This window comes from Diorhabda sublineata, chromosome 9 (assembly GCF_026230105.1).
Source record: "Diorhabda sublineata isolate icDioSubl1.1 chromosome 9, icDioSubl1.1, whole genome shotgun sequence".
NCBI lineage: Eukaryota > Metazoa > Arthropoda > Insecta > Coleoptera > Chrysomelidae > Diorhabda > Diorhabda sublineata.
The window spans coordinates 13,303,740-13,328,664 of record NC_079482.1 but is presented as its reverse complement, the minus strand read 5'-3'; the positions used below and the strand labels follow the sequence as shown (position 1 = coordinate 13,328,664).

Sequence of the window (24,925 nt, the reverse complement as noted above, 5' to 3'; positions counted from 1 at the left end):
TTTGGTATCCTGGATAAACTGCTTAACTAAAACCGTTCGTGTAATCTTAAGATACGCCGTTTTAGATCATTTAATAACAAAGATTTTCTGGTTTAATACATGCTAATCTAGTCTATAAGGACTATACATAGATATACCTTCCTTTCATTCTGATTTCTTTCGTTCTATCACTTTCTAAATACGCTCGTGATATCGAAATGAGTGTCTAATTGCTTCTTATAACAACAGATTTTATGAAAAGGTTTCAAAAATTTTTCAATACAAACTAGAGCTCTGTTGACAAGTCAAAAAATATTTCTTAGAAAAACACACGATGAATTATTCGACTTAAAATTAAGAAAATATGAACAAAATTATTTTATGATGTTCATTTCAATTCTATAGGATTAGTATTAACAAAGTTTAGAACTCTAGATATATTTTATATAGTCCGAAAGCCGTTCCAAATAGGTATTACGTCATCAGCACCAATTGTGTAGAAGAGCGGCCGGCTTGTTTGACCAAATGATACTGACTAGAGTGACTTATCGCTATTTTGACGATAAACATTTGATTTGTGGATAAAAATAGAGCATAGGTATGTTCGCGGTCTATCAGACAACTTGCCCCAAAAAGATTCCGTTGTAAGGGCTAGTTATTTTATCACAAATAACGATGACATCTGGGGCATGCTTCCAAGGTAATAGATTCAGATTGTATATAAGTTATTTTCAAAGTGTTTCATAGGAGGAATACATGTGAAACTACTCTTTTTATTGGAGACCTTTCCACTTGTATATTTTATGTCTCATACGATTATTGTTGGCAGCAAGACTAGGTCCTTCATCAGAAAGGTCGAGTGAATAGTCTTCAGTAGCACCACTACCACTACTATAATAAATCCACCCCCCTGCGCTTGAAGTATATGTGATATTTGATGATTGCAGGATTTCTAAGCATCGCTACGTCTGCTGCAGCACCTTTTTTAGACTTGATAGACTCGAAACCTGATTACTGACAATTAAAAATATTTCTTCATTTATTTTTCCATATCAATTTCAAGCTGGAATTAAAAATCATATTTTTCTATGGGGTATTTATATGTTTTAAACATTTTGTGAATGTTTTTTTCTGCAGCAACCCATATATCAAATATTAATACAAATTTCTTTTCCTTTAAAATACTTCCGTTTTAATATCAAGAAATTCTCATAAATTCATAATACCCTTTTATGGCAGTAGAACCGAATGTAACCGGTATTCTATACTATTTAACTACATATTTCCATATTATTGGAAAATACAGACTCACAATTTACATATATTATTTTATTATAGTAAGAAGTTTGGAAAATTTGTCTGACTTTAATGACTTATCTATGAGGTACCTTAACTAATTAATTTTTTTTACTTCATTGTCTTTCTTCATTACATCAAATCATTGTTTCCGTATTTTATCTCCTTTTGGATTTGAATACTTTATTTGGTGTAGTGTATTTGTACATTTTGGCACAGGCATAGTATTATATTAATATTGAATATTTTGATATTTAAAAAAACACATATAACAGCAAAATGTAATAATACGACCTTCTTCGTGGAACTAATTCTCCAGTCAGGCTATCGGCGCAGATGACGTAGCTTATCGACCGAGCCGTTACAAGAGCAGCAAGTATTTATTTGAATTTTGTTAATTAATTGAGAAGTAACTATAAATATTAGAGAAACCAAATAAATTGCTAAATTCAAATTATAAACTGTCCTTTTCTATAACAAATTTCTCTAAACTCATAGTTTTTATCATTATTACGTCACTAATGGTTTTTTTAATAAAACATTTTATCATCTTAACAAAAGATTGAATGATACCATCGGTCCAGGCATATATTTAAAAAAGTGAAGCTGTAAAAAAGATAAACCAGAAATCAGAAATCGTTTTAAAAATTCTATGGAACAACTTGGAAATTCAGCAATTATTTGGTCCCGAAACTACTGAGATTCAAATATATATTCGTTCTGATACACTAATGATACGAAAATAATCGATTGGTATGCCTAATTAATATGTACTACAGAACCGAACATACTAATGTAGAGATATCTAGGTGTACCGATATCATTTCTCTTTCCATCAGCAGTTCCGGCCCACTTAAACAAACACTCACACCTCGCTCTGTCTATCTTTAATATTAGCTCTGTCTTTTACGTACATATTCTCAATCCGTATCGCAGAGCAGCTGTGAGGATCGGAAAATATTTCTGAAATTACTCTCACCGTTTGTGATATGCATACTGAACACACTATTTACACTACCACTATACCAACACTCACAATTACATTGTAGGACGCGCTTTCGACGCGGTTTCGATAACCAAGTTGTCGTCTTCAGAGACTCAAGGTAATCTAAAACTTATTAACTTGATCTACTTATTTATAATAAATTTTCCAATGGGAAAAACCACTTCGGTGGATCATTTCTGATTCATTCCTCAACTTATAAACTATAGAGTGAGCTGTAAAATATATGCCCTTTGTCCGTATTCAAACAATCTAAATACTTTCACAAGCAATATATGCAACCAATAAGTCATTGTGTATCAATTTCGCCTTTTTTATATTTATTCCATGATTATGACTGACAGTGTGCTCGAACCATAGACCAAGATCTCAAAAGGTTGTCAGTAAAGTGAAAAGATAGAAATTGAAGATAGTGGAATTGAATTGCCTTTGATGTAAGTTCATTGTTTCCTAGCGTGCCTATCAAACAGACCTTGGAGTCTCTTGATCACTTACTGAACGCTAATAATTTTGGTACTAATACAGCAGTATGTGAACAAAAACAAATATAGAAGATTTTATCTTAGAACTTAATTCTAAATGTCCATCTAAATTATTTATTTATAAAATAGAAATAATGTATTGTTACCATTTTTGGATGTATTATTAATTAGAATTAATGAATTTAGGAAACATACCGCTACGTGTACGTACATACTGGCTGATTATTTCCATTGTATTTAACATAAAATAGCAAGTTTCCACTTCCTGGTAATTTTCCAATCAATATGTAAAGATTCAATAAAAAAAAAGGATGTTAATTGAGACTGTGACTGAACTTTACGGTTGTGATAAGCATATTCTGGATACGTTTATCTACCGCCGTAGGTTTAAAAAATCTCTTTGTGAAAAATACGAGTAGTAAAAATTTGCCCTGGTACTTTTAAATCCTGTTTATTAAAAAATAAAGTCTGTTTGGAATTAATTTATATATCTAAAAACATAAGACAATTGTTGGATATCTACGAAATTAGCTGTAATGACTATGACAAGAAGTATGATGGTCTGTTGATGTCCGGTTTAAAGAACATCCAGCTCATTTGAAATAAAAACCGAAAAATCGGGTATTGCCAAGCACGCTGTCAGTATTAATCACGACAATGAATATAAATAAGGTCAAATTGTTAACAAATATTTATTGGACAGAAAGTATTGAATATAATGAATGTTTGAAAATAGATAAAGACCCTTTTCATTACAGAAATAATATTATTACACTGTATTTGGTTTTCGGGGTGAGAAAATTTAGTGGACCAAGTTAATAACTTTTAATCTCTAAAAAATGCGAATTCTGGTGTAGATGTCTAAACAGTGTGTTCAGGAAGACACAATAACGATAACTGATTCTGTTCCACTTTCATATTTCGACCAATCCATGAATAATGATATACGAGGATTTATTGAAAAATTCTCAGCCTACTATAGAGCCAAACAAAATTTCAATGTCATAATATTTTATTACTCAACATATTCTCGTCTTAATTGGATTCATTTATTACAGCGAATCTGCAACCTTTCAAAAAAATGTTTCTTCTTGCCCTGCAAATCAGACCTCCATAGCTTTTATTACCTCCTCGTTGGAAGAACATTCATGACCTTTTCAGCTTTTTTTCAGTTGAGGAAAGAGATGATAATCGGACGGAGCCAAATCTGGTGAATAAGAGGGTGTGTTCTAGTAATTCAAACCCTAAATCACGAATTTTTTGCATGGCAACATGAGATTTGTTTGCAGGGGCGTTGTCCTGCAAAAACAAAACACCTTTGGATAGCTTTCCGCGTCATTTCTCTAAATTTTTTTCCCATAGAGTGGTCAGTAAGACACGAAACTTCTTAGGTCTTGGAGAACCAGAATATCGCCATTCCATCAATTGATGCTTTATTTCTGGATCGTAGAAATGTACCTAAGTCTCATTCATAGTAACAATCCGGTTTAAGAAGCCTACATCGTTTTCAAATCGAGTACAGATCGAACGCGATGCTTCTACCCTTGCACGCTTTTGGTCAACATTTGAACATTTGGGGATCCATTTTGCAGCAATTTTTCTCATGCCCAAATTGACGTGAACTATATGATGAACGCGTTCGTATGAAATATTCAGTGCTTCAGATATCCGTTTTAGCCCAATTCGACGGTCTGATAAAATCATGTAATGAACTGCATCGATATTTTCGGGCACTAACACGGAAACTGGCCTTCCGGATCGGTCATCATCTTCAATGGAAAATTCACCTCTTTTGAAGTTTGCAGTCCAATTTTTCACGGACGCATACGAAGGACATTGATCACCAAGGGTATTAAGCATATCTTCGCAAATCTGGTTATCTCTTAACCCTTTTAAATACAGGTACTTGATGATGGCTCGATACTCCAATTTTTCGATTTTCACAATTTCGGTGGACATCGTTTTTCTTTTAATTTATTGCGTAACTTTGGTTTACTTTTTTGACGTCAAACTTTACACTGACACTTCTAATAAGTTATTTAGTATAAGTAACGCAATATTTTGTTTATGCATGGAACTGGTCTAGGTTAACTAGATATCAATACATCCTCGTATTATTCTAATAATGTTCCAGTTCTGCGTTAATTGAAAATCTATTTATGATGACGAAAAAGTAGAAACTGCTTTTCATAAAGTTAATATGGTGTTTATTTGTGCAACATCCATAGAAGCACTGTATGTACCTATTACCTATTCAATTCTATTCAATCAAAAATGTATCTTGAAATTAATTGTACGATTCGAAGTTTCTTGCTCTTGCTGGAAATGTTGTGGAGAATCTTACTACATGTCAATTGCTATAAACACAATAATTATAAAGTCTGGTAGCAGGACGCCACTATCATATTGGACAGCAACTATTTGGACAGTGCTGAAAGGTCTCGTTTCATATCGTGAATGTTGGTTTATATTCTTTGTAGACATCGGAGCTTAGAGAGTTTATAGGAGTTGAATAAATTTTCCAATGCATTTCACTTTAAGTACATTTAAGCGTTCACTCCAAAGGGCTACTATACCGAGACATTTATTCTGCTCTTAGTATAGATAAAATGCTTATTTTCATGAAATTTGAGATCTACATTATCTCAGGCAGTGAAAATTTTTGGCATTTTGGCAATTATGAATTTAATGGGAGCCTGCATCTCGAATGAGTTACATTCCATGAAAATTATTTATAGTCAATACACCTCTCACCAAAACAAAGATATCTAGATCGTTAATGTTGACTACTATACGCAAGCGAATTGCTATGGTTCTAAGACTATAAGATCCTGAACTTATACTATTACATCGACGACAACATAGATAACAAGTAAGAACGTGAAAAATTTAGGAAGTAATAACAAAAAGAACAGTACCACTGTACAAAGTATTAACATTGCAATATTGCGTGAAAAAATGTATCTTAAAATTTATTGTATAGATCCATTGCTATAAACACAATAATTATAATTAAGATCGAATAATATAGTATTTTTAATGCGTTTATTATACATGAGACTTTTTAAACTCTAGTAGCAGGACGCCACTATCATATTGGACAGCACTATTTGGAGAGTGTTGGAAGGTCTCATTTCATATCGCGAACTTTGGTTTATATTCTTTGTACTATACCGAGACATTTATTCAGCTCTTAGTATAGATAAGCTCATTTTCATGAAATTTGAGATCACATTGTCTCAGTCAGTAAAAGTTTTTGACATTTTTGAAATGAAAGGAACTTCTCATATTTCTATTTGATTATTTTGTAACAATTTGATATCGCCAGTTTGACTAGAAAAATTGGGCATCGGGGTACGGAATACCAAATCAATTGTTCTGACATAGACTCATAGTTTTGATAAATAATAGAATTAAATACATTTGAACCATTCTTTTGCGGGTGTAATTTTCGTTCGAAAATAATACATTTTAATTATGATAATTTCGTGATCTCAACGACCTACTCCACATCCGGTATATAAAAATGTATAGCGATCGTAATATAATAAAATCTCTGTAATCTCTGACCGAAAAACAACTAACAGCGCACCGGATGTTTTCCACCTTCTAGATCCAAGTGACCTGTGACCATTAAATAGGCCTCGTGCGGGTCAGGCGAAACCGTTCCGGCACGCGACTCTATTTACAATTGAAATTGTAATTTTTGTAATTACAACCCTTAATTGAGAGCGTATGCGTCCGTTCATTATAACAAGAATTACTTAATTGATGCATAGATTATATACATTTTTATGAGGTTATTGTGGCTTTCGTTATTACCTCCTTCGTAATTTCTTAAAAGTTTACGGAATAGTGACGGTAGAAGTCATACAAAAACGACTACCTGTTTTTTATTGGAATTTGTAGATTAAATTTAGGACAAAATTATATCAAAGAGATAACTTATCGAAATCAAGGATAGAGGTATGTGTAGGCTTCTGTACTCATACGAAGTAGGTCTCCCTAATCAGAATCCCAGTCAGTGATGGCTGAATTTCTGAGCATTCAACTCAATTCGATTTCAATTCCAAGTTTTATCAAGCCATTATCATAATTTTGCTCGGATTAGTTACGCTAATATTTAGTATAAAATTTCTTTTAGAGGTAAACATAGCAGCTTTTCAGAGACATTTTCTTTGCATACTGAGAAAAAAAATTTTTCTTGACCTAAAAAACGTTACGCTATATTTATAGGACATAGGCCTAGAAAGGCTTATGTCCAAAAAAAATATCAGATAAAATAACGTTATCAGACAAAATGGGAAAAATATATTCTGAATAAATGAATAATGGGCTAGAATTCAACACCAACAAATTAAAATTGTATTTGGTTTCTGTAGGTACAAATTTTCGTAAAATAATACGATAGAAAAGGGTGTATGAATTTTCTTAATGGCCATTACGTAGTTACTAGTAACAGTTACAAGTTAAAAAAACTTGTACGTTGAGACAAGCTGTGACAAGTTTGAATTCGTTTGGGCTAGTAATGCCGCTTTAGTAAGATCGTATTTGCGTTGTTGGGAAACCACGATCTTCAACAACTCATAAACATAAAGTTTTGCTTCGAATTAATTATGTTTAGTTTCTGGTACTTCCAAAGAATGAGAAATGCGCTAAAAGAGAAATGTTTCACTTGACTTATCATGATATAAAGGCCTCGTAGAATTGATAAAAGCTATTCCGGATGAATATTTTCAGAAATGCTTCCAGCATAGTAGAGAAAATTTTCATTTTGTTTTTAATAAAATAATCGATTCTTCCTTTTTATTCCATGTCATATCTAACAAATTCAGTATTTGAGAGAAACTAGGAAACTCCCAACTAACATCATTATTTTAGTTCATACAATATCAATAGATCAAGATTTTCATCTACAACTGTTGGTACCACGATCAAACTATCAAAGACGTGGATATTATTATTAATTACATTTATAGCTGGAAACAACAACAAGATACATTCACCTACATATCTTCATATTTGGAAACAAATAAATAAAAGCCTATCACATAATGTTGAAAATTTCTCCATTAAAACAAGATTATAAGATCAATCAAAAACAATTACTCTTTAGAAGTTTTGGCGAGACTGAGAAAAACCGTCATATCTTTGACTTGTTGAATGACTCCAGAAAACAACTATCATTTTTGTTCATACGAACAGAGCAATTAAACTGATAACCTCGTCATTTAGTTCGAATAATGATTTTAAAAAGACATAGTGAATTAATATCAAAAATATTTATAATCAGAAGAAACAGAGATGAATGAAAAATTTAATACATCGTAAGAATCACATTTACGCGCTAATGTTACATGGAGTGTTCCGGGATTTCCTTTATTATTATAATAGTCCAAAGGCAATAAATCTAGCGATCCTGCTGGCCACTTTCTTGTGAACCTTAACAGCGGCATTAAAGTGTGATGATGCACCATCCTACTTAAACCAAATATTTTTAAAATTATTGTATATGCATGGATATATAAGAATATTCTACGTTTGAGCTTCATATTCTTGTTTTGATTTTTTTGACAAAAACAATTCGTTGATAATTCTGAATTGAAACGACTGTAACTTCTGGAACCTCAAATCTAGAATTATCAGGTATTGACGGTTTTGTATGTAATTCAATAGAATTTGAAAAACTGAAAATATATACATTCAGCAAAATAACTTAATAGAGACTAATATTATATATTTCATGTACACTGCAATAGCTTATTTTAATTCCCGCTAAATATTATTCGTAGCATGCGATCAATTATTTTTATTATGTACTATAAAAGTATTCATACAATTGAATGTATCATCGTTTATTGGTGTTATTACTTATCGCAACAACTCTATTTTTACGCGTTGCCAGGATTAGAAAAAGATTTAAAGGTAATAGGTCTTCATACAAACATTAATTTGCATCTTATCTAGCGATTAGTCTTAAATATCAAAGTCGTGAGAACATCTTCTCATAATGTCTAGATCTAATTCCAATATCTCGACGTTCAATTGAAAATTGTTACGATACACTGAAAAAACAATATAATGTCATAAAATTTCATCCAATTAAACGTAAAATTGGTTAGTTTATTTAATTACAAGGACAATAACTGAGTTATATATTTCCAAGCATTCTTGGTTGACGAAAACGATTGGTATACTTCAATCTTAATAGAAAATTGAATTAATTTATCAAAAATGATCGTATAATCATGGATTAGTGAGAGAATAGTGACAAATATTAATGGCACTTTTAACTACAATTGAATAATATTGACAATTAGAGGGAATAATATTATTAATAATTAAAATTAGATGATAATGCATTATTTTGTTTCGCGTATAAAATAAATACTACGTCTAGTAAGAGTGCTTTTGATAAAGTCGGAAAGTCTAGCAGTACTTCGAATATATTGAAGTCAACCGCCAGCAAAACAAAAATAAAAGGAAAGCTGGAAAGCAAAAAAAAAAACGATTGGAAAGGCCTATTCCACATAACCTACCAATAAGGAAAGAAGATAGAAGTCTGGTAAGAGATAATAAGCGAAAAGCAAATAGTATCACGGAACTTGTGGAACACTCTATCTTCCAGACCAACGAAGGTGGAGAAACCCAAGTCTGTAATAAACCAGAACAAGAGGATTCCATTGTTAGACCTACTTCTCCAAATGAAGTTTCTGCAGAAATTGTGACTAACATAAATTCTAGAAAAGCCCCTGAATTTGACCTCATCACTGGGAAAACACTGCAGCAACTTCCACGCATACCTATAGTAAAACTAACCAACCTTATTGATGCGTCATTCAGACTGAGATACGTACCTACCTACCTACCTGTTGATTGCTATTAAGAGTAAAGCCTATAATAGATCAAAAGAACAACAATCCATCTCATCAATTTGGTTTTCGACAAAAGCACTTAACTATCGACCAAGTTCATAGAAACACAGACATAATCGTCCATGGAGTAAATCAAAGTTAAGTAAGTACTACTACAGAAATATTCAGAACTCTCATCTAACCTTGAATACAATACAATTGCAACGTTTGCTGATGATACGGCTATTTTGACTGCAGGAAAAGACCAAAAAAGCTAATATGGAATCACAAACATCCATACACCTGATTACCATCTGGACTAATAGATGGCAATTCAAGCTGAACGAAAACAAATCTGTTCATATTAACTTAACGAAACTAAAATATCCTAAAAATAAACAATGCTCAAATTCCTTTTTTTAACAATCCAAGGTATTCAGGAATGATACTTGTTGCTAGAATCCGCTGGAGAGCCCACGTTAAAAAGAAACGCAGAGAGATATTGAAATTCGCCTGAACATATAGCATATACGGGGCTGTGCCAGGGAAAGTAATACTCAAGTAATACAACGTTTCCAAACTAAAGTGTTGAGGAACATCGTTAATGCACCTTGTTACTGCAGTATCAGTGATTTCCATAGGAACCTCAATGTAAAAACTGTTAACCAGACTATAGCCAAATTCACCAGTAGCCATGAACAATGGATGCTACAACATGGGAACGTTGAGGTTGTTAAAATTACTAGACACTAAGGTATACTAATGAGTAGGACCTTAGGATTTAAGAATTGCTACACATCTACCAACATAGCTTTGCCTCTGAGATGCGCAAACGATAAACAGATAAACATCCTTATTCATTCGCAAGTAGAATATAATTAAAGGAATTATGCATAATATGATAATCACTAGAGAGTATTCAATATTCAATAAAGAAAAAGAACTTTTTTGTGTTATGTCACAATTGAATCAAGATAGATAATGTCATAACCAATACAGTATTGAAATTTGACCCATTGAAGATGTGAGAAAATATGAGTTGAAACTTTGTCAAAAAGCCAAATTATATAATTATTCATTAGGTCTATTTACAAAGCAGTTAGTTATTCAGCTTTTGTATTTGCAATGATACAAATTGAGGAAATATATTAGTAGTATTTTTATTCGATAAAAGTATATGTTTGTTGTACAATTGAAATGATACAAGCTAAAAACCTATGAAGCATAATATGATCATCAACGTTTTGGAAATAATTTCAATGTAATACTGCAATGAATATTGAAGATGTAATTTAAGTCATAGCTAAAAGACATCTCTGTATAGTATAACTATTTTCTATAGTAAATATGGATTTTAAAATATATAGGTTTTAACCAAAACCTCACTTAAATACTGTTCTACTATGGGATATAAAGTGCTTTAGATGAAAAAATATTGCTCACTCCTTCACCACTAATTATTGGATATGTTTGATATGAAATGGAGTACAGTATACCCCTTACCAAAAGATTACGAAATGGAGCTACAACCACTGGGGAGATTGCCATTTTAGTAGAGTCATCCGATATTTCAATAATTTTTAAACAAATAACATGATCTTGCTTTGGAAAGATTTCGAGAGGTACTTAGACTAAAACATGAGGCAGATATGCATGTACTTATCACAGTAGGATTTATTTGTCTCATCAATCGGTTTTGTTTGCTATAGTTCGGAATAGACATTTTAAAACAGAACAAATCCGGGACATTGTGAGTAAAAAGTAGAAACAACATAACTTTGAACAATCAAAAGTTGCATCGAACGTTGGTTGGAGAAAAGAACACCTCTGATACTTCCTTATTCCTTTGATAATCCATCTTAATAAACTTTAATGTACCTCGAAATGCTTGAATCTATTAGTATGATAAGATAATATTTAAGTATCTCAAAACAATATTCTATTTAGATGTGTCATAGATATTTTGTGTAATATGTTTACACTTAACTATGAATTACCTTTTATAATTATTATAAGTTATGATATGTAATGAAAATTATCTCTGTATCTATAAGTTCAAATTGTAGTGAGAATTTGTACACTTTGATTCATTGCAAGATTTGTAAATATATAACTGTGAAAAAAAACTTGTTTTCTAGGAATTCACAAAATTTCTTACCACTTTCTGAGGTGTTAATGAGTGTTTTCTTTGCCATCTAATCCAGGAATAAGCTTCTTAAAAATGGTTAAATGGTATTGTATGTCTAGTTTAAAAAATTCTGCTCACTAATTGTGTCGCCATTTCCATGCAAGAATAATTGAAATCATACCAGAAACATTCTGCAAACGTATAAAGCAGAAGCCAATATGTCTTTAATAGCTTGAAGTCTTGAAATGCATTAAAATAATAATGAGTTTCATAATGAATCGAGAATACAAATTACGAGGGAAAAAATCCTCATACACAATAATTCTTTAGATCATAACTCTAAATATATCACAGGTGAACATGTGTTCTTTTCTGATAGTATGTGTCTAGTTAATAAGCTAATAAAATAATGTATCAAAACAATGACCAAACAAAAATACTATAGTCTAACAATAGTAATCCTCTCCCGATTGTTAACTAATATTCATTCAGTCGTTTCCAACCAAAAAAACATAATCTTCAAGGGTGAAGTGATTGAGTCACGTGTTTAAATAACTCGACCCAGCCTAGATTTTTGTTCCATTGAAAATGGTTAGTAATAAATGCTTCGCGTGACTCGATTTTAGTGAACTGGAAGCTAATGATAATAAAAAAATAAAAGACTGACCTTTTATTTAAGTTGAGACGTGAATAAATAATAATTATTTATATTTCAAAGTAATAATAAAATATATTCAGAATCGTTAAAATTTATTTAAATTCTCCTTTTTCTCATTCAAATTATATTTGTGAACCTTTACTTTGTGTTTTATATTACGTAAAACTAGTTATACATGAATGATTGTTTAAATTATGTAGTTGTTTTAATCTACGCCCCTGTAACTTTCTGACCTGTTGGTCAAAGATGGAAGAGCAGGTCAGAGGTGGTTAAGTTCAAGGAACAAAAACACATTTATAGACTGCTGTGTGGTATATTATATAGGAATATTTTTTATACCACCTTCTCTTCTCTGTTTCATATATACATGGTGTCTCATTCTTTGATTCGAATGAACACTATATTGCACGAATTAATTGTGTGGGAGTAATTGCAAGAATTTTTATTCAAAAATGATTTCGACTTCCAGAGACAATACACGTACAAACATAGTACAAATAAAGTCCGGATTTATAAGTACAAAATTATTAAGAAAAGTTCTTAAAAAAGCTTTTAACTTTTCTAATCAAAGCATCATATTCCGTGAACAAAGCAAATATAAGTTGATTTTGAAATAATACAAAGAATTATTTTGGTATTATCAAAATATTTAGGTATACAAACAAAAGTTACTACTAAATATAATCGTTCTAAAAACAACTTATTACTAAATACTGTTCCAAATGTTCCATTTTCAAATTGTCTTTTATCTAATCTAAAATATATTAATTATACTTGGAAAAACTTTCCACATCAAAACTTGTAATAGGGGCGTTATTAAAGTTGGACATGACATCTGGATCAAAATTTAATTCCGTATCATTTTCGCTACTTGAAACTGACGATATTTGAGTCCAGTATATTTTTCAAATACATCTTCCATTTTATTTTTACTGCCAATATTTCCCTGAATAGCATATTGTTTTTAAAATTATCTATTGAAGAACAAGTATTTGTTGCTTTTCCAATGATATAAAGTTCTCTATTATTAAGAACGATCTGTAACTCTTTTATTGATTTACTTGAGCTTTCCGGAAATAATGTAATGGCGTCAAGCCATGCTCCTGGTTAACACAGGTTCTGGAGGAAGTGGAACATTTGCACTCTCAAAGGTGCTTTAACAAATATTTTTTTGCCATTACTGATTAACTTATTAACTAATGGAAATTCTAGACGTATGATTTTGGCAATACGATTGATGCCATGAGCAGTAAATTAAGTTGCTGTAAAAATTTTGTAAATATTATAAGTAATACTTTTCCACTTAGTACGGCTTCCATTAAAATTATTTTCTAAACCATCATGTACAAATTTGGAAATAGTGTTTTTTTGTTTTACTTAATTCTTTTGAACTAAATAGATATCATTTTGTTGGAACCTCATGGCACAAAACTCCTACCAATAAATTTGCGATATACCGCCCATCTGTGTTTTCATCATCAGTTATTGCTTTAATTTGTTGAATTGGATCGCGATATACAGAAATATAGTGTAACGTCTTTCGTATTTATTTACACTCGTTCTATTCGTGGGGTGAATTAATAAACACTGTCTCTTACGTTCTTATCTTATTTACACACTATACAATACCCTTAACTACCAATAATTTACTTATAAATATAACTTAAATAATTTCAGCGATTACTTTTACTAATTCGTTCCTCTCATTACGACTATTTATTTAAAACTAAACTAGATGCTTTTCCACAAATCATTTATATACCTAAATAAAATTCTATAAAGTTCTAGAACAAAAAGAAATACAACAAATAAATAAATAGACTTTCTTAGAGACTATTTGAAGGAAATTCAGCAAATAAACCGCCTGCTACTAAAAAAATTATATGCCACAAATATAGAAAATGTGACAGGGCTGGCATAAGAAACCATTTTGCGAACTTGTTCGTAACATTACTCGCTCCTTAGATGGAATTTCAAGGCCAAGACTGGATGTTTAGATCTGCAACCGGATCCATTCCTATACTTTTCGTTCATATAGAAATAACAGGGCACTGTCTTCACTAAGTACTGATGATTGGGTAGATTGCCGTAAATTAATATGTGAACCCCAGTATCCTGGATTACCTCCTCCTTACATATTCTTAACGACTTACCAATACAACTGATTACTCACTATCCTGGTCATAGCCAGTTTCTTCACGTTGGTCACATGGTCGCAAAGCCTTTGGAGCGATTCCCACACATTGCGGTAGGTGGATTGATCTTGAAATTAATTTCTGATTATCAGGTAAAAAATGTACCGCGAATCGTGTTTGATTCTCAGCGTCATGTTGGGGACTGGAAGAATCTGTTCTTCAAGTTTTTCTAATTGACCAGGAAGACGCTCGTGCATTCTTCATACGTTTAGGGATGTTGTAGATCAGCGAATAAATTTTCCTACAGAGTGATCAAGTCTTGTTGTTTTTCTGTAGTAACTCCGTATCTAGCTTTGCCGGTATCTTCGTACGCACCCATAAATTCTTCGAAAGCAGGGTCAGGCTCTTCTCACAACTGGTTTACTGCTTCCTGTAGGTGGTGGTCTCCTTCAAACGGCGCTCAGCGATTTTGGTGGACTACTTTCGGTTTGCCATTGGTGATTTTGCTTATGCGATAGATGACATCATTGATCCTTTTCTTGATTAAGTATGGACCTTCCCAGGATTTTTTTCAATTTTCGAGTAAATCCCTTTCCCCTCGTCGGGTTATACAACCATTCTTCATCTCGTTCTTTAAAACCGCCATCTGTGGCTTTCGTGTTGAATCGTTTTTTCATTATGTCGCTTGCAATTGAATCACATAATCTTCTCCTGCTACATCTTCTCCAGGTCGACAGCCAAATTCACAAGGAAGCCTCATTTCACAACCAAACTGAATTTTCGTGGGTGTTTCACAGGTGGACTGATCATCTAGAAGCCATTGCAAATAGGGATCGACACTAATCTCAATCCCTCTAGTGACTGGAAACTACTTTGAACAGATATCTGCTAATGGCCAAAATCATTCTCTCGGCCATTCCATCTTATTGCGGATGTAATGCAGTCGTTCTGGTGTTCTTCATTCCCAGCTGGCCACAGATTTCCTGGAACACATGGCTCTCGAAGTCTCTTCCTTGATGGCGGTCGACTCCCAAGGATACTTCCGCGACAGTTATAGCCTCTTGATTTGGAATCGCACACATTCCCACCCACTTTGTGAAATAATCCATTACGACTGGAATATATTGGAATGTGGGTAAAAATATGCTAATTTCCAGACACAATCATATGAAAAACTTGCTTATTGGTTTGGAATAGAACATTCTCCTTTGAAGACCTTATTTTGGATTGAGCCTACATTGAGGCTTCCGATTTCATCATTTCCACATGACATATAATAGAATATAGGATGAGGATGACTTTGAAAAGTTAACGAAAATGATTCGAATTGTAACTAGAGACAAGATGGTACGTTGTGGTAACTAACACATAGAACTTTTAAGAAGCAAGGGAAGTAGTGACAGATAAAATCCCATCAACTAACATTAGAGACAATATTACTAAACCATTTGCAGATATATACAAGGGCAGATGTGACATCAGAAACATGAATGGAGTAATTCTTCAGAAAAATGATGAGGGCCTTTAAACAGTTGGCACCAAAAATGGTTTATTGCACAAATGTATATTGCAGTTACCTTATAAATATTTTTTACCCACTATATTTCTCTGGTAAATATATGTTACTTTTCACTTTGATTTTGCAGAAATAACTTCTACATTTACATTTAAAAATTATTAGGAATATTGAATGAACGTGAATGTAGGCACAGAACATTCTTTTGGATCATGGGAAGGTTTTTTAAGGTGAACATGTAAGAAAAGATACTTTAGAACTTCAAACGTCATCAGAGTAAATTTTGCAAAAATACGTAGAATTCATGGTTTTTAATTAATGGTTTATTAAATTAGTCGGCTCAAGGCCGGACCAGTCTGTAGCAGTTTATCTTATGGCATGAAGGATGGATTGGCTAGAAAAAGCTAGTTTGTCCTAAAATTGGATTTAGCAGGTAAATATATATGGCTGGCTAAGTTCCCAACATGAGAAAATTTATATCCAATCTATTTTCTCTATTATTTTATGGAAATATTAATCTTGTCATATCTTAGAATATTACAATTAAAAACAGAAATTACAATATTGAATCAACAAAAACTACGACCGCTTATAGAACCTGATTAAACCACATCTAAGGATAAAAAGTTGAACTATGGCGTATTGAATCAAAACATTTAATACATTCAATGAGGAAAAACCAAGTAGTGGATTCATTATTTAGTCTATTACTGGTTTCGTGTAACAAATGAGTTATTCACTCTTTTGGCCGAATCTAAAATGGACAGAAACTTTCAAGTAATAATCATAACATTTCATAATCTGGCTTCAAACCATCTACAACTAGTGAATATCCTTCACTGAACAAGCAATAGGCTGTAAATTTAGGGGAACGCAATACCATTAAATTGAAAGTCAGCAAGGTTTAAAACAAAATATCTTGAGCCGTTCCTGGGCCAATTGAATTCTATTTGGTTCTGAAGAGAAAATAATAAAGTGAATTTGAAAGAATATACGATATGTGCAAAAAATCGAATCTAAATTTGTGTGTGCAATATTCCATTTATTTAATCTAAATACTTTCTTAAGGGTGTACACCCTACACACTGACGCAATGAAAAGACATATATCTGTACATAAGACGAGAATAAACCACAAAAAGTAAAATTCGTGGCTGAGAATACGGCATAATATAAGTATACGAGGGAAGGTCAAAGGTCTTAAACCCGACCCTGACCTATAACCTCTGAACGAGTCAAGACGCCTCGGCTTTCGTATATACAAGTCACTTTGATTTTAAGGTTTCTTAGAATATGAAGACGGTTTGTTAAGAGAATATACCTAATTTTTTGATGAAAAATATCTTGCACTCTAAATAGCGGGTAAAATATTCTATAGCTTTTAATTACTAATTAAATACAATTAAGTGCGGAGTTTTGAATATCGTACCTAATTACGTGTGATATTAATTATTGAAATTGCATATATGAAGTTATGTGTTTACAATAGATTATGTAAATAGTTGTAAAGTTCGGTTTTAATTATTGTGAAGTGAACAAGTGATTATCTTTGAGTCATGAACACGGATATTTTGACTTCCATCAAATGTGAACCCGATTGGGATTTCCTGTTATCCTCTGGTAAGTTTTGTAATAAATATACTAAGACCAACTTGTAGTATTTCACAGTTGTCACATTCTTGTTAGTAATATTCTTCCACTAACTAATATAGTACCCAATCTATCTTATCGAATATGTACTGAATTTTAAGAATGAATAAGTATGACAACGTGTTTGATTGATTTTGAATTTCAATCATATTAAAAAACCAATGGATCTGTCCGACATCTAGAAATGAAATATATTGTTTGCGTATTAGAAAAATGGAAACTTAGAATTGATATTATCAATTTTAATTGGTCTATTTATAGAACTCTTCTTAGTTCAAAGAGTAATTAATATTTCTTGATCAACTTTTCTGATTTGAATAACACATAAATTAGATCTAATGAATCAAACAACAACTATTTGGTAGAAACACACAAACACATTCGAACAAACTTCCAGCATTCATCTTTCAAATAACTAAGAATTCTGGTAACAAGTTTCTTTGTTATTCAATTCAATTCAATTTTTTTTTGTAACTTATTCTTCTTTCTACGTTGAAGGTTTCAAATTAAATGTCCTGCTATTTTCTGTATCCAAATTGTCAACCTTTCAGATCTTCTCTTGACTGTGTTGTCCATTGCCTATAGAAGTATTAAGCTGCCTTCTCAATTATTTCAGGGTGTCTAATGTATTTCACTCATCTGTCTTCTGTTCCAATATACTTGTTGAATTTAAAAAAAGCAGATACTAATCCGATTTATTCCCAGCACAAACGATACTAGAGAGAAGATCCATAACTCGAAATCCTTCTTATGTTTCATAAATCGTCTTGATGTACCCAGGGGTATTCAGTTCTTTCTCAGGGTGCTGTTCTCTTGAGCTTCCAATAGTTTTCCACGCTTAGATGTATGCGGCATGATTGGTATGAGGTGGAGCTTGGTCCTCAACTTCAGCTTATTCCGATGAGCCTTTAAAAAAGTCTTCTTGTCTACTTCGAATTCGCTATGTAGTCGAAATGGTGGAAATGAAATTCTTTTCTTGGCCCAGGGTAATTCCCAGATATTTGGCATTGGTCGTCCATCTGATTCTTTCTCCTGCTATGCATATGTTGTCTTCTGCTATATTCTTTCTCTTATTGTCACCGGTTGGATATTATTCGTAGAGAGTCGTCATGGATTGGTCCGTCTTGGAGATGTTTCTTCTTCACATTTTATAGAACACCGGGAAGAGAACTGCTTTTGTCCTAATCCAACCTAGCCCGTATCAGGACCTATCGAGATTAACCTGATTATTTTGTTCTTCATCTTGTAGGAAACCCGATTTCTCATTCTTATTATCATACCTTCTTACCAGATACTGTCATGCTGGTATTTAAGAAGATAGCTTTAGAGGATTAGTTTCTATTGAATCTCTGGGTAGCGTATTCTACTATATTTAATATTTGACCTTCAACGCTTAATTACTTTCTGAACTCGATTTGTCTGTCTAGCTGCTGCTTCTTACTGAGGTTTCTTAGGAACCAGTATCCCTTTTCGCTTTTTTAATATGATGATCTCTACTTTCACACATTGGTATACAAATTGTTTCCAATTTTGTAATAGTACACCCTCATCCGAAAAAGGAATATGATAAAAATGGTAAAGAAGTTGGTGATGTAATGTTCTACTGTTAATATCAATTAATCATTCGATAATCAAGTTTTTATAATTATTCCTATCTAAATTAAATTGCAATTCACGATCATATGGTATGACACACATTATAAAAGACAGCACCTTTTGTTGCCGCCACATCTACTTGTAAAGAGATATAAACAGGTAAATGAACTGAACTTATTTCTCTCTCACCATTACTACATCAAATCATCGCATCATATTATGAATACAAAATTTTTTAGCTGATAATGTGAAAGTTAATGTTGCTTGAAATATATATTAAAAATATAAATTGATTGCAATTGTAGGAGCTCGCCATGAAGAGTAATATAGAGTGTTGACAAATTTTATGATGAACAAGTCACTTTGTTCATGCGTGCGTAGCGTAGTATATATAAGAGGAAGACATGAAAATTACTGCATGTAAAAGACGGCGACAGCTTGGAATATGAATACTACATCATTATTTTGAGAGTTTATAAAATATTAAGCAATATTTAATTTTTATCATGCCTTGAAACATGCAATGAACTGGACTTTTCTTTAGGATACAGAAGCTAGTAGATAGTTGCTAGTTCTGTAATAGATACGATATATGAAATTAATGCATTTCAAAAATTTCGTTGCTACTGAAATTAGTTGATACAATTGTAAAATATGATTATATTGTGTAACATACAGTGTGTAAGAGCCTAATGGAATAAATTTATTAATATTATACTGTACTTATCCATGAAAAATCCCAAAACTCGTCAAATTTGAATATAAATAAAGCCACATTTATTTGAATGGGAAATAATGGATTGTGTTACATCGTTTGAAATGTCTCTATTCAAAAATGTTATTGCTATCAAGTTTATTGCAACAATTATACATATTTAAAAAAAAGCTACAATTTAGTCAAAAATAGATTACGAAATAAAAGAAAACGAAAAACACCAAAAAGTTTACTATGTATTTCAATGACGTAAATGTTCAAAATATTCACTGCGAACTTAATCTTGAATAAAACTGTATTCTAACCTTATTTAACGTATCACATTATCACACAAATATCACATTAAGGTTCTGATGAATATTTCGTTGGTAACGTGTGCAGTGGTCTATTGGTCTACCCTTATCCAAAAAATAAATCATGATTACTCCATGGCAATCCCAAAAAACTGAAGCAAGAACTTTTCCAACAGATTTTTCCACACGAAACTTAGGTTTTGGAGAACCAGAGTGTCGCCATTCCATAGATTTTTGCTTTGTTTGTGGATCGCAACAATGTACCCATGTCTCATCCATAGTAACAATTCAGTTTAAGAAGTCTACATCGTTTTTAAATCGAGTACAGATCGAACGCGATACTTCTACCCTTGCACGCTTTTGGTCAACATTCAAATATTGGGGGATCCATTTTGCAGCAATTTTGCTCATGTCCAAATTGACATGAACTATATGAGAACGCGTTCATATGAAATATTCAGTGCTTCAGATATCCGTTTCAGCCCAATTCGACAGTCTGATAAAATCACGTCATAAACTACATCGGTCGTCATCTTCAATGGAAAATTTACCTCTTTTGAAGCTTGCAGTCCAATTTTTCATGGTCGCATACGAAGGACATTGATCACCAAGGGTATTAAGCATATCTTCGGAAATCTGCTTACCTCTTAACCCTTTTGTATACAGGTACTTGATGATGGATCGATACTCCAATTTTTCGATTTTCACAATTTCGGTAGACATCTTTTTTCTTTTAATTTATTACGTAACTCTGGTTTACTTTTTTGACGTCAAACTTTACACTGACACTTGAAGTTTGATGCAATGGTAACGCAATATTTTGTTTATGCATGGAACTGGTCTAGTCTAACTGGATATCAATACATCCTCGTACATTCTATTATTATTGATATCATATTTTTTGTTTTAGATCTAGGGAGAAAAACTATTTTTTTTTTCATTTTCTGCACATCGTAAGATAAGATAAAGGATGATTCTTTGAACCAAATTTATGATTGAATTGTAATTTAATTGAACGTGCAAACATACTGATTTTCATGAAACAAATTTTTATATCTTATTAAACAAATCCACAAAATATCATACTGGTTGATATTATTTCGATAAGCTTGATACCATCTTTCTCTTACTCTATTTCTATGTTCTACGTTTCTAATGAATTGTTTTGTTTACAGAAAAACCTCAAATACCAGATAGCATAATAAGAAACTATGGTAAGTACATGTCCTCAACTAACTGAAATATTCATTAATTGATACTTCGTTATTCCGAAAAAAAAATGAATTGGCTCAAATCAATCAGGTTTATTGGAGTATTTATTTAAATTTCACGATTTCTCTTGAAATATTGCATAATTATGCGGCGCTGCTAGTAACATTCTCATATAACGGAAAACGCCACCTTGGAAACTCGGCCTCTTCGTTCATAAATCAAGATGCTATTTTTCCAGTTTTGCTTGAAACCTGACAACAACACGTTAGATTTGTGATTAGTTCAAATAAGTAACAAGCAATATGTGATAAAAGTTTAAGTGATATTTGACGAAATCCTTCCAACATTGCATTTGGTATATGAAAACAAGGGTATATAAAAGACCATCCATGTAAGAAGCTTCTGTTAACACCAGCATAGATTATCAGTTGTTTGCTTATGATAATTAAATCAAACTGTCACCTAAACATTCGTGAGTTGTCTATTGATTTGATTACCAATGAAAAACTGCCCGCAAGACGTTACACAAGGATTCAAACATGCGAGAGACTTCCACAAAAGTAGTGACTGAAGTTGTGACCCGTGAACCAAACCAAATAAACGAAAGCTATCCACAAGAATGTATTGCGCCGTATTCAGAGTGATGGCAGAAGCTGAATGATCTGAAGATATGATTAAACATTAAACCTGAATATTGTATTATTAACTAGACCCGTAAACCTAAACTGAAGTGGATAGAAAAGGGTGGAAGCAAAATCGTTTTCTTTCTCCACATCCATGATATAGTTCATCGATACTATGATTCTTCTATCCAAATAGTGACTGGATCGTTTTATGCTAGCATCCTAAGAAAACTGTGTGCACGCGTTTTCTCTGTGTGCCTCAAACTCTCCAAGACTGGATTTAGCAACACCAACAACACACCGGTCCATTTCTCACTCATCGTGTGATAAATAACGCATTCCAATGCGCGTCTTGTTTTTTCCCATGCGATTTTTCTCAATATGAAGTCACGCCTCAAAGGAACTATTATTTTTTGTCTAAAATATTTGTTGAATGAATTGCGGAAAACATACTAAATTTCAGGATTTTATAAATGCATTCATAATTATGTGGAAAATGATTTTACCCGTTAAACTTCACTTTTTTCCTAATTACGTGAGAACTATTTAAGTATTTGAACGTCAGTATGAAAAATACCAATCCTTTAATAGGGCGAAATATGTAGTTTTAAAGAGGTTTCGATGTTATTCATTACTCAGTAGACGAATGGTCCTCTCTATATATCCATATCTCCACTCCACAATTATCAGTTTTACGGAATATTTGGTTCTCTGAGATAAATCTGCCCACAATATTTTTATACATACTATTAGTACATAAGAAGAAATCACTTTAAAAGCTGAAAATTCGAAGGGGAGTGTGAGCAGTCCTTAATTGCATTCGCATAAATTCCGGTATCGAAGGAATATTAGATTTATATTCTCGATAATTATGCTTGGATTAAACCATCCTTCCACATTCTATGATACATCGTGTGATCGTAGAAAGGAAAGTTCTATAGGGGTCTTGTAGAATTATATTTAAACTATTTTTTTGGTATTTTGGCAAAATTGTTCATCCCCACAACCTGATTAAAACACTTATGCTTGTATTAGATAATGTGAAATGTAAATCTAAATGACTATACATTCATACAAATACTGATGTAAAGTTCAATGTATTATTCCAGAATGTGATGTTATTTCAACTTTATTAAAACATTTTATAAAAATTCTACATATTATTCAAATTAAGTTCCAGGTGGAAGTTCTAAATTAACTAATATCTGCTTAATGAGTCGAATTATTACTAAAGAGAATATATTACATCCAATAATTTTTAATTATTCTAATAATTTGGTAGGTAACGTATTTTAGAAATTTTTCAATAATAACGTCAAAGATCTTACCTATAACACATTATGCTTTTAAAGATCGTGTTTTAAATATTCAAATCCACGTCCATTTGCATCTATTGAAATGTTATATACTACGATGATAGCTAATACCTGAAGAAACCAATAAAGATGTTTCACATGGATCCCAATTCTGATTTAAAAATTTCAATATAGTTTATATATACAAAGTTGGACTAAATTTATCATAAATTAGTTGCGGAATAGAAATATAATATGAAAATAGTAAAAAAGTTTAAAAATTAATTTTTTTTTGGTTTAATGTTTCTGTATTGTCAGGAAATGAAAATTATATTGGGGATAAAAAGTTATTTCAGATCCAAGTTGTCAAATGTCAAATTGCACATATTTTAAATAGTTTGCGAAAATGTTCACGTTGCCAGTTCTGAATTGTGACGTAATTGTTGATTTGAAATTTGGCAAATCATACTTGGCCATAAAATCCGGTCTCGCAACTATGAGTGAATTGACTAACACATGACGACTAAAGGCCGATTCATAAACTTGACTTCCCGTTTGCCGTAGCCGTTCTCGGGTGACGTTTGCCGTTTGACTTCTATTGACCCTATTCGTAAACTTGACGCTGCTGCTGTTAACCTATAAATTTTATAATTCTTTTTGACGTGTGTACTGCTTTTTGTTTTCGCCATATTTTTGTTTGTTATCCAGTATTTATGGAAGATATGGAAAATAGAGTTTTATTATTGGGAACATTAGGATTAATCACGTGACAAACGCAAGTAGATATTATTGGCTTTTCTATTGCTACGTAAGTTTCTACAAACGGTTGACGTGAAAAGATAAAATTCGTTGAAAGTCACCAACGGCAGTCGGCGACGTCAAACGGCAAGTATGAATGGTCTTATGCATACCAACGGCAATGCCAAACGGATAGTTAAGTTAATGAATCGTCATTACCTTCCATAGTAATTCTATTAACTCAACAGTTTCTGTCCATTTTGTAGTTTATCTGAATGAACTTTTGATTTTAAATAATACCTCTCAAAAAATCTAGAGATTTGGAGATTTTGGGGGTCTATCAATGCACCTTCCTTTATACGGCACTCGAGATCATCCTCGTTAAGTTTTGATGTAGTATTGAAATGATATGCTATGGTACTTTCCATTCTGCAGAATACATAATACCATCCATTCCTTCCTGTAATTTGGCGTGCATTGTTATAAGTATTATCTGTAACACTTATTACCACAACAAGTTTTATTTTCTTGATACCTTGTGACATACATCTCGAATATTTTTAACATAACTGTTGTTTAGCTGATAGGTCCTGGTACCTGATTCTGACCTCTTGTTTCAGCTCCACATCCTTTGAAAATTGAAATTTCTATGCGCTAGGTTTCACTTAAAATAGCAATAGTTTACTACAAATCATTTTTTACTTGATTCTTGTTATATCTGACAAAAAGTAATGTAGTACAAATGTTAATTTG

At 32.2% G+C, this 24,925-nt stretch overlaps 1 protein-coding gene across 3 annotated transcripts in view; it reads left to right on the top strand.

Annotated features, from left to right (window-relative positions):
• The window catches only part of LOC130448804 (lethal(3)malignant brain tumor-like protein 3), a 338,247-nt gene that overhangs the window by 105,822 nt on the left and 207,500 nt on the right, over nucleotides 1-24,925 (top strand). For 2 of the 3 annotated variants that reach the window (XM_056786329.1, XM_056786330.1), the window contains exon 3: nucleotides 21,480-21,518. In XM_056786329.1, coding sequence (XP_056642307.1) covers nucleotides 21,480-21,518 — 39 coding nt within the window. Of the gene's footprint in view, nucleotides 1-17,317; nucleotides 17,671-21,479; nucleotides 21,519-24,925 lie in introns of those variants that run through there. The other variant, XM_056786331.1, reaches the window with a different exon arrangement.